The sequence below is a fragment of the Pholcus phalangioides genome, unplaced genomic scaffold (genome assembly GCF_987345545.1).
Source record: "Pholcus phalangioides strain wild (caught in Gottingen) unplaced genomic scaffold, Ppha-v1.0 ptg000009l_1, whole genome shotgun sequence".
Lineage (NCBI taxonomy): Eukaryota > Metazoa > Arthropoda > Arachnida > Araneae > Pholcidae > Pholcus > Pholcus phalangioides.
The window spans coordinates 49053315-49065488 of record NW_028301602.1 but is presented as its reverse complement, the minus strand read 5'-3'; the positions used below and the strand labels follow the sequence as shown (position 1 = coordinate 49065488).

Sequence of the window (12174 nt, the reverse complement as noted above, 5' to 3'; positions counted from 1 at the left end):
TTTAGTATGTAGCTATCACTATTACTATGAAGGTTTATCACTCAGACTCATTGTCTGTGTATTCACTATCACAACACCAGCACACTTTTAAGAAACGTTCAAAATACAGATTCTACGGATTTCCTTTTTTCTCAAAGGAAACCAGTTAACTGGGGTCCAGAAAAATGGAGTTCTACAATATGTTAACCTAATGCACTTTTTTATTGCTACAGTCAATGCTCCTTATAATGACCCCACGTTATAACGACTGTTCCATTCAGGGTTAGTAAAAAAACCCAACCCACTGTGCTTTTTCAAGTTTTTGATATTGAAGCATAAGGAAAGGAAGTTATATATGCTGTAAATAAATATAATAGACTGGGTAATTTATGACAATTATTATGTATATAAGTATATTAATAATATCACAGAACATTAAATCAATATTGATAAAAATTTTAGCTGGTTTCATGTGTGCTTAAAGCATAATAAGAATTCAAACACCTCCAGTGGAGAAACACTGTTCCCAAATGATAAGGAGTATAGTTTATTAGAACTGTGATTTAAAAAAAAAAAAAAAAAAAAAAAACCCTAACAAATTATTTGTAAGCAACTAAATTCTGAAACACATCAATCCGAGTGGACTGGATAATGGATGTTTTCCTCCTGGATACAGCATTTCACCATTTCTTTCTGCTGTTTAGCTACACAAGTTATGTGTATAAACTGTCCAAGTTCTAAAATTTTACTTTGAGAGAAGTGTAGAGAAGTTTTGGTGGTAAAATAGTCAGCAATGCCAAGGACTGAAGGTTCTGGAAGAAAACAGTCCATTGAATGGACTATGGTGAATAAAACTGATAACAAATGGCAAGTGACTTATGTAAGTTTTACAATGCCATAGTTAGTGCAAAAGTGAAAAGAATCCATGCTCATGTGAATAAATGCAAGAAATCAGAAGCTAATTCCTTGCTTTTGTGTTCATCAAACACTGATGATAATGAACCTTCATGCATTGAAGAGACATCTTCATTGAAAAGAAAGCAACATCTTGAAGATGATGTTTATACACACAGAAGTTCGAATATTATTGCGGATGCCGGAACATCAAAAACCAAAGGCCAATATGACAATTTATTTTTGAAACTACTGCCAGAGGTTAGTTATTGATCGAAAAGTATCTAAATTTTTTTATGCTAGTAATATACCTTTTAACATAGCCGATAGTGATGCATTTAGAGAAATGATTAATGCTTTGCATCCGGGTTATATCCCTCCTAATAGAAAGAAATTAGCTGGATCATTATTAGATGAAGCAGATAAAACTGTTGATATGCTAATGACAGAGAAATTGAAAAATTCAACTATCACTCTGATGTTGGATGGTTGGCCAAATGCAAATGCTGCCTCCATCATTGCAGTGAGTATCCACACTAGCTAGATAGAGACTGCAGAATGTGACTCGCACAAGAAAACAGCAGAATTCTGAGCTGAAATAGCTATGGATACTATCAAGCAAGAGTATAATAGTGTTTTTTCTGATTGCGATAACAAGAACAAAATAAAAAAATTTCATGACATAGGCCTAATTGTCCAAAACCATCCACATGTCCTTGCTTTTGGATGTTTAGCCCATTTTATGAATCTTCATTTATCCATAATTACCAAAAATACATAGAAATATCCATTGAACATAAGGAAATTGAAAAAAGTATTGTTATGTTTTTAGATAAAGGATTATAGAGAATTTCTCAACTTGCAAGTACAGTTATCGAGTACTGCAAAGTCCTAGAGATAATTTACAAAGAGATAGCTGTACTCTTCGAAAGACAGTAGAAATATGGCTAGATGTATTGGAGAGTAAAGAATTATCTTTGTATAAGGAATGTGTTGCACTTCGCTTTGAAGAAGCACTAACTTTATTTTCTTTCCTTGCAAATATGACTGATGCTGCTTTGAGAGGAAAATGATTAACTAAGGAACAAGAAGCTTCCGCTGAAATATGGATCCAAAAACTGAATACAGAATTTGTTATTGCACTAAAGATGTTTCAAATAGAAGATGCAGATTTCTATACAGGAACAATAAATGTTTTCACAAAACGTGATAGTCAGTTGAAGCAAAAAAGTGGTAGAAAATCATGCATTGCAAGGCAGAAAAAAAAACAAGATTTTAAATGCAGACTTTTGCAAATTTTTGAAAGACCTGCATTCAATTACATCTGCATCAATTGAGCGTATTTTTTTTACTTTTGGACTGGTATGGTCAAAACTGAGGAACAAACTTGGATGTGAAAAAGCAAAGAAATTAGTGAAAAAATTTGATCACTCAAATCAAAAAGTGTTATTGAAAAGGATTGGTAATTGTGAGTTAGAAAACATTCATGAAAATTTTTTTTTTTTTACTTCTAAAAAAAAGGCATTTAAAATATAATGGGAAGAAATATAAATAGCATTGAATGCATAGATTTATTTAAGTGTTTTTCCTAAGATAAGAGTCATGACCCCTCCCTCACATCTTGGAGTCAGGACCCCTTGGCAGATATCTTTCATGGGACCCCCTGTAATGAATTTATAGTGTAAAAAAATAAGATTCGTCCTGGGCTGGAGCCCTGCAAGCCCCACCCTTGTGGGAGCTGCAGATAGAGTATGACAATGGAATAACATCATTAGAATACATACTGTTTGCAAGTGAGGTTTTAAGGTGTAATTTTTAATGAGTTTTTTCAAGGGTTTTTTTCTAACTCCTATAACCTGAATAGCATTGAATACACAGATTTATTTGCGCATTTCTTTTGAGATAGAGTATGACAATGCAATAGCATCATTAGAAAGTATACTGTTTGCGAGTAAATGCAGTTTTTAGGCGTAGTTTTTGTTGGGTTTTTTAACCTGGGTTTTTTCGGGTTTGGCAAAATCAGACCAACCCTGGTTCCATTACAATGACTGGTATGATACAAGTACCAAATGCTTTAATGCAGGGCCGCATTAAAACATTTCAAACCCCTAAGCACTTGAATAGTTTTAATGCCTTTAGACTTTTTTTCTTCAAAATATTTTAAAAACATTTAAAGATATTTTCTCCCATCGATTGCTTGTTAGGATTTCACAAAGTGGCTTTAAATGCAACCACTGAATCGTAGCATGGCCGATGTTTACCATACGATGTTTGACGATGTTTATACGATGTTTGGTGAACCATAACCATTGGGTACTCATTCTTCCGATGCATTTGAGTCGCAATCTGTTAGCATTTCTTTTACTTCTACGGTAGATCGAACTAAAGTATCTTCATACCTATATTCTAAGAGTTCTAGATCGAACCACAAAAAGGTGGCACTAGGCTGTGTAGCCTATGCAGAAGCAAAAAAATATATTTTTTAAATGTTTTTATGCAAAATTTCAAACTACGAGCATACTGGACTGAATGCTTTGCAGAGAAAACCGCAATTTTTTTTTACACGTGATGCACTCCCAACAGATGAGTAAGATCTATCCAGGACATTTGTTTACAATTTGCGAGAGTTAATATGCAAATTGATAGGCAGGAATTTTCAGCTGGTAGAGAGGGCCGCTCAGAAAAATCAGTTTGTCAAGGGATCCCCATGACGCTGTTAAAATGGCTCAAGCTAACTTTATAGAAGTTGTACGTATTTGTGCCATTCTTTTGATGAATATCTTCAACTATACAATCAATCAAAAATTTTAAGATTTTCTGGCGGATGCTGATGTTGGAAAAAATTTGTACACAAAAAAAAACCATTGTGGTTTTTCTTTTTTCTTGATGCCCTAAGTTGGGATTATTTTGCTTCATGGTTAATGCGGTCCTGCTTTAGTATAAGAAATATCCTATATGCATAATTCTTGATATAACAACTACGCAATATGAGGAGCCGTTCAAGTATTCATATCATCATCGATGGGGGGGGGGGGGGGGGGAGAGAGAGAGAGAGAGAGGTTTCCGATTTGCTGACGAGGGGGGTTTGGATAATGCCAATCACCCTTTATGAAAATAAAATATGAAATATTCTTAATAACATCTTACTCTGTGAGCCGAAAACATGAAAAACCTTTCGATAGTTTGTAGCCACTTGAAGTAACATCCCCCCCCCCCAATTGATAAGTGCCCTACAGAACCACTTTAGTGATCTCTAAATGTTTTGTGGATCCAAGTGATCTGGAAATGTGTCCAGGCCACTTAAGTGCTCTGAAACTGTGCCACGCATCACTCAAGTGATCCGTAATTATATGCCGCAGACCACTTAAATAATCTGAGAATGTGCCACGGGTAACTTGAGTGATGTAGAACCGCACCGGGGACCACTTAAGTGCTTTAAAACTATGGGAACAGATGCAGTATGGTCCGCCACGACTTTTCCCTCGCAATAAGTCGCCAAGACCGTCATAATGCTTCTCTGGGTTGCCGTATTTTTTAACACCTTCCTGGTTTCGTTGGGTGATACTACATGGCGCTGGCTTCACCAAACGGGATTTTTGTTTCTTCTTTTGTTCATCGCATTTTTTCAAAAATTCCAAACAGCCGTTGTTCCATTTCCAGCACGTCTCTGATTATTATTCCTCAATTCTGTAGCTCTAGTTATTTGGATTATCTACTGCTCAGGTTGTATCATACCGTTTTATTATTTCGTTGTATTTATTAGTTATTCATCCATTGCTATGCCTTCTGTTTTATCGGTTTATTATTTAAAATGAACCTACAGAATTTTTCATGCCCGGATCCGTTTATTAAAAAAAAAAAGTCCGGGTTTTAGTTTTAATACATAGAATATTTATGCCCGGAATTCCTTATGCCCCGATCTTTTTATTATTAAAAAAATGGGCCAGGTGTAATTTTTTTTAACTGATATTTTTTTCTATTTTTATGCTTGGTGGTTTCTATATGTGTTTTGCACGCTGATGTTTTTTTTTTCGGCGTCCGTAGTGTCTGACGGCCTTGGTGACACTTCGTCGGGCCATCAGACATGTGTGGCACCAAAAAATCGCCAAGTGGCGGGCCTTACGACAGCTGTTCCCCGGGTCATTTAAGTGATAATATTTCACATCTAAAAATGTGCCACGAGCTGCGTAAATGTTCTGGAATTGTACCACGGGACACTTAAGCGATCTGTAAATGTGCCACTTAGTTCATTTTTGATTGTGGGGGAAGGGTGGGGTCAAAAATGAGTAAACATTTACTTACGTAATACTTGAACGGCCCCTACCATGTTTTCGACAGAATGATTGGGGGAAGGTCATTATAACCAGACTATCTTGAACAACACGAACTCTTAAGTAACGTAATTTTTTATGCAAACTGCACATTGCAATAATTCTAACATAATTGCAGGATTATTTTTATGCATCTAATTTAGAGATGAAAAATTCCTGGTAATAATCTTTTAGAGAATATTCTACAAAAAGGGACTGAAATAATCAGGGTTGTTTGGTTTTAACCAAGTGGTTTTTTTTCAAAAAGTCAAATAAAAGTGGCCTAAATATCATTTTTTCCTTGAAAACTATCATATTGATTCATTAGTAGCCAAAATTTTTCATTTTTATCCCATTTTATATTCTTGGGATATATTTTGATGGTATATCTTTAACTCTATAATGCCCAGATCGCCCGAAGTCGGCCGAGTAGGTTAATGCCCATAACCGCCTCAAGTCGGCCCAGCTAGGGGGTATGTTTTGGTGGGCTTTTGTCACCAACGGGGAAGAAGATGAAAGCTCATGTCAGAGGCGGGAACGGGAAAGACAACTGCAACGCCCTATCAATGGGATTTTAAAAGCTGATGTACTAGAATGTTCCTTGAGAATGAACTAAGGGTACTCAATGCATTTTACAAAGAGATAATACTGTGAGGAAAGGGGTGTTTTCAGTAGACAAATTATCTCCCGAAAATCCATTGAAATGAAGGGGTGGTGGAAGAGGGGAAGTGGCCGAAATTTGGACGAGTCCACTTCGAACACAAAAAACTTGGTATTTTCACGACCCTCCCAGGTTTTCTACCTGGGCGTTAAATAGTATAAGTGGTTTTTTTTCAAAAGTCTCATAAAAGTGGCCAGAATATATGTATATTTTTCATATGCAGTATCTTAGTTATTTGAAGTTATATACAAAAGCCAAAATTTCTCATTTTTGCCACATTTTCTAACCTTTGGCTACATTCTGATGCTCGATCTTAAGCAAATTCATGAATAAGGATTGCATCACACATCTAAATGCAGTGGTGTACTTCTCACAGGTTTCTTTTTCCCTTCACAAAGAAGCAGCAACAGTAGTGACACCATCATGCTATGGGCAGGTGGTCCTATAATCCAATAAAGACACCAGCTGTCCTTAAAGGACAAAGACTAGTGTACTAGTTGTTACATTACCTCACATACATTTTCATTTTCTTTCCCCACAAGAAGTAGCACATCTCCTACTGTATATCTCCCAGTCTTAATATTCAACAGTTTTTTTTATACTTTCATGGTTAAGCCCAGTTAATCAATGTTCTACTGTATAATAATAACAGATTTATGAAAAATTGTCAGCTATATACAGGGTGATTATAATTGAAGTTTTGATTCAAAAACTATACAATAAGTACTGGTCAGAATGACTTAGAAATTTGCATGGATACTCCTGAAGCAATGGAATTTTCTTTAGCGAAAGAAAAAAAGTGCAAGTAGTGCAAAATGTGCAAGTAGATGATGCTGTACTTGGCCTGCAGTATAATCTATTGTGTGCAGCCACATCATTTCGGCACTTCCACAGCATCAGTGTGTGGATAGAACAACTTCTATCAAGATGCACATTGCAATACTAGCAAAGTAGCTGCTTAAGACCCATTTTGACAATAACAGGATTGCACGACACCTGGCCGGCCATCAGTTCATTTGACCCTTGCAACTTCTGGCTGTAGAGGGTAACTCAAAATGTTATGAACAGTGGTCGGATCGCAAACTTTGGTGAATTGCAAGCTTCAGAGCATCCCCTATATGTTAGAAGTTCCTCAGGAATATTAACGTGGGGGGTGCATTTGGTTTAATAGAGGTGAATTGCAAGCACATGAACATATCATGACCATGGCATACTCTGATCTGTTAAACAAGAATTTTTGCGCCTTCACCTCACAGCCAGAACACACGGTGGACAACATATTTAACATTTCTTAAGTAAGTTGTAGTTATTTGTTCAATTACTTCATTTTCTTTTGTGATGTTTCCATGAATTATGAAATCGTGCAATGCTATAATTAAGGTATCATTCTGCCATGACTGGCTATTGTTTCCATTCTACAAGCAAATTTCCCATTCGTTGGATGATGTCATTAATTTTACATTTTAGTCTTTTTTTTTTTTCTCCCTTCACTTAATAAAATTATATTTCTTCAGGAATATTCATGTCAATTTTCAAGTCATTTTGACAATCGTTCTTTTTTTTACAGTGTTTTGAAATCAGAACCTTAATTATATACACCCTGTATATCGCAAATCATCGTTAATTAATCTGCATTATTTATGCTTCATTAAATATATTATATTCACCTAAATTTTATTATAGTTCTTGCAAAATAGCTTCCTAATTAAGCATACTGAAAGTAACTGGAGGAAACATCTTTATATTATATTAATAATAACATTAAAATTAAACGTGAAAATTGATTACATTGGTGAAAGTCATATTGTTTGGTTTTTCCGCAAGGTTTAAGTCTACAACTGCAGAAAATTTAAGTTCAGCACCATCACTCATTATCTCTCCAACTTGGACTGATTTTGAGGGAACCCAGTGAGTGTCCAAATTAGACGGCTTTTACTATAACTATTCTTTGATGTGAATACGTTTTTTAAATCTTCCGATGATACTGGGAGCATTTGCAAGTTGCATGACGAAATTTTTTATGACAATTTCATTATTACGCCAAACCTACCACACGATTCAAAACGCATTCACATGCGACAATTTTTTTCCTCGGCAAAAAAGACGTTCGAAAAAGCATGATTTAATTTCACTCTTGGCAACTTCTCGTCATGCCTTCGGACATTTTTCTCCCCCCACCCCAAAAAAAATGGATTATTACACTATAGCTGTTCCTGAATTATAAGTTGCGTACCGCTGTTGTCGAAAACACTGAACACTGGTCGCATAGTCCAAGGGAACGGCAACCAATCGACGGGTTTCTCTTTGACTTGTCTCTTGGATCTGCGAGCAGATACGTTGTGGCAAACTGGAAATAACTGCCATTTCGGGTAGCGAAGCGACTGATTCTTGCGGCCGTGCAAGATCGAGAACGACCTCATGGTCACGAGGCCCCTTTTCACGAGAGCTAACAACATACTTTTGAAATACAAGTTAATTATCACGCCTTGACATGAAGTTCCATTAAAAGAAAGACACTGAGAAGCTCAGTGGCAGAGTTGCCAGGTCTTTAAAAAAATTCCAGCCAAAATCGTATACAAAAAGTAGCCCAAAATATTTCAGCTTGTGCTGCCATCTATGAAGCAACAAGCGAGCTACAGTTTGACGATATTCTAGTCTGCAAAGGTGTGGCTTATAGCTCTCTTTTCTTGTTATGTCACTAACTCCCCCCCCCCCCCTCCACCTTTTCGTAAAAAATATGTTTTTTTTTTAACCGAATGAATTGATTTTGAAAATTTGCGAAAGTCAGGGCTACAAATTCTCTCTCCTGGAAAAACGGCCCAGAGATGGCCTGGAGTCACGGCCGTTTTAAAAGCATCATGGGCCCTCGGGCAAATTGATTCTGCTCAGCCCTCCATCCAGACTACAAATGCTTACTTACCAATTCACATGCTTAATCCCGCAAATCTTAACCATATCTTATTTTTTATCCCTCCCCGCCGCTCTTCATTGAAGGCCTCCGTGACGTGCCCGGGTTGGCCCATGCGTCAAGACGGCACTGTCTCAAATTGTGCATAGGTGCCTACGAAATTTGGCACAATGATTAAAAAATTAGGTATGGGTTCCAGACCAGATTTTTCACGGTCTAGTAAACAAAAAATTTAGGAACTCTTCTGGGTTCCTGGCAGGGCCATTTTAAGAGCATCATGGGCCCCGAGAGATAAGTGATTTTTCTGATTCCCTACATGGAAAATCCCCGAAAAATACAACTACCTCTCGTTTTTCTGAGGCCCCTCTTCTCTTGAGGCCCCCGGGCCATGCATTAAGACAGAACTGGTTCCCGGGCTTGAGCCCTGCCAGCTTCACGTTTGTCGAGGCTACGGTTTTTTTCACAGGCTTCTGTGGTCTAGATACTGTGTTTCCCAACCGTCGGGCCGGAGCAACACCTTCTATAGCAGAAGGCCTCCACGCGAAGCTCGTGACGTCACTGAAGTCTCCCATTTCCCTTATAGTGTTGGATATACTACTTCCCTTATACTTAGGCTGACCATATTTACTCGAGAGAAATACGGGACATTGCCAATTATCGCCAAAAACGACGCTAAAACCAAACAAAGTTGACAAATATTGCTGTAATTACGGAAAAATCACAATGGCGGGAAATGATGCATTACTGCAAATTGCAGTGGATTAAAATGTATTCCACGAAAAAAAAAGCCGTTTACCAAGGCAAATGTGGGAGTTGTAACAGTTGTAATTATCTTAAAATAATTTATGAGTTGAAAAATAATTTCAATCTTTGACTTCAATAAAGAATAAAAATTCAAGTAGGCTTCGTGTGAAATACAGGAAAAACCGGGACACTTTTGCCAAAAAGTCGGGACGGCCAAAAAAACAGAAAATACCGGGACTGTCGCGGGAAATGCGGGATGTATGGTCACCCTACTTATACCACATTGGATAAATTATAACCGATTGGCCGCGGTATCATAAAGGTTGAAAACCACTGATCTAGAGCCTAGGACAGTTTCCCAAGTTTTTGTTTTACGGTCCCTTCAATTATTGGGTGGCAAAGGCATTGTGGTTGAAAGTTCTGGCTTTCCATAGTTGGGTGAGATTTCCCCCCCCCCTATCCCTTCTGCCTTGTCAGAAAGAAAACACAACATGAGGTGGGGACTGAAGTGAAAAAGCAAAACTTCTTTCCGCGCCAGCAAAGAAAAATAAAGAAAAATAGGGAGAAATTCGCCATGAACACAATTTTGGAAAAACCGCCACCCGCCAAAGCCAAAAATTTCCCGCCGAACCGTTTTCAAACCAGCCCAATTTGGCGGGAAAACCGCCAATCTGGCAACTCTGCTCAGTGGAGAAAGGGCAGCATCCAAGCGGCTTACAATAATAATTATACAGGGCTTTTGGCTACTATGACCATCCCCAAAATCAAAGCGGCTTTGTCGTTACTTTTTCAATTTTGGCGTCATTCTTGGCAATAATTGGCGATGTCCCGTATTTGGAATTCATCGAGATTATATTACTGGAGGGCACTGGGCTATAAGTAAACTGGAGTGAAGACTGCCTGTTCAATAACACAGACGTGCGCGAGCCGACGCGGAGGAATACAAAAGTGGGCGTGACGGAGCGAGACGGGCAAAACATAGCTATTTTAGCATGTAAACAATAGGGGAAACTTCCATTTCGGGTATTTTTTTCAGTTGTTTTCATATTATTTCATTAATATAGTCGTCCATCTGTACATACACAAATGCTGATATCATGTTCTGCCTATAATTGCACCAACCGATGGGGAAAACTGAAGAAAGATGGAAATAAACTTCGGTTTCATAGGTGAGTACACGTGGTTTTATATTAAAAGATGCATTCATTTTTATACTATAACTAGCTTACCCGTCGCGCGTTGCTGCGATCTCAGAATTCAAGGAAACTCGTTATGATAACATTCAATTTACATTGTGTCATTTTTATTGAAACTATGCAAAAGTGTGGAAAATTGAAAATATCCAGAGTATAGAAAATTACGCAATAATAATACTGTCCAAAATTGCACAAAAATAATACTATACAAAATTGCACAAAAAATAATTCTACACATAACATTGCATAACATAAAAAATATTCAAAATTATAGGAATTAAAACCTTTCAAAATTAACAAAAATTAAAAATATTATTAAATATTAAGAAAACATTGCAAAATATTACAAAATGCAAAAAGAAAATTGTACAAAAAACAAATAACGTACCAGATTTAAAACATATTACATGAAATAACCCTTTTGAAATTTTTCGTTTTCGATGTATGTATTATGTTTGAACGTTTCTTTAATATGCTCTTACGTATTTCTTCTTTCTTTTTAACTTTTCTAACGTCTTCATATAGGCTTTTGGACCATCACATGACCAGACATTTTATTACCCTATTTATAGCCAACATTTTCTTCTTATTGTTGTTACTGAACATAAGCCATAATGTGAAAAATTCATGCATAAATTCACATGGAAAACTTTTCAAAAAGCGTCGTTTTGATTCTATTTATTTATTAGAGTGCTTGTGGATACACGATATTTTTTGTTTTTCCGTCTGGTGCGTACACGAATAAATCAGAAGGTTTTCCGACGCGTGAGCTGGCCACATACAGTTGTCCATGTGAGAAGCACGGATTCTCCAAATCTAGCCCACACACTGGCAGCGATTGTCCTTGTGCTTTGTTGATGGTCATTGCAAAAGCGAGTCGCACCGGAAACTGTAAACGTTTGAATTCAAATGGCATATCTGTTGGGATCATTGGAATACGTGGCAACAGTACATCTTCTCCCTTGAATTTCCCATTCAAAATTGCAGCTTCGATGACATTGTTCATCATCTTTTTCACCGAAAGTCTTGTACCGTTGCAAAGTCCTGGTGGATTGATGTTTCAGAGAAGAATGATAGGCACGCCAATTTTCAATGTTACAATGTGCGGTGGCAAATCGAGTGAATTCAAGAATTCCGTTGGGTAATTGACAACTTCGTCTTGATTCATCACAGTATCGATGGACTTATACGTTGTCGCTTCACCTGGTATTCCGTTTTGAATGCTGAAATTGATGGCATTGACATCGTTAATCGTAGCTGCTAATATAGCACGTGCACTGAGCCACTGATGATTTTTGTGATTCCACGCGATATTTGGGAAAACCTTTTGAATCAATTCGTCTTTGGTTGATTTCATCTTACAAAAGTTTGTTGGCAATGTGATACATTGTGTAGATCTGTCGATTGCCATCTTCCCATTCCCAATATCCAGCATTTGTTTTGCGAAACGTTCGACGGATGCACCATTTTGTAGTTAAACAC

At 37.1% G+C, this 12174-nt stretch overlaps 2 protein-coding genes across 5 annotated transcripts in view; both read right to left on the bottom strand.

The window, feature by feature from the left end:
- The window catches only part of bonsai (28S ribosomal protein S15, mitochondrial), a 79746-nt gene extending 71326 nt beyond the window's left edge, over positions 1-8420 (bottom strand). For 3 of the 4 annotated variants that reach the window (XM_089236465.1, XM_089236462.1, XM_089236463.1), the window contains exon 1: positions 8078-8409. In XM_089236465.1, coding sequence (XP_089092591.1) covers positions 8078-8300 — 223 coding nt within the window. In that variant the 5' untranslated portion in view covers positions 8301-8409. Of the gene's footprint in view, positions 1-8077 lie in introns of all 4 variants that reach the window. The other variant, XM_089236464.1, reaches the window with a different exon arrangement.
- Positions 8421-11752: 3332 nt separating this feature from the next.
- LOC149083249 (uncharacterized) lies at positions 11753-12103 on the bottom strand. The gene has a single exon (XM_089236798.1). It carries the CDS (start codon positions 12101-12103, stop codon positions 11753-11755), a length of 351 nt encoding a protein of 116 aa, XP_089092924.1.
- Positions 12104-12174: the final 71 nt, after the last annotated feature.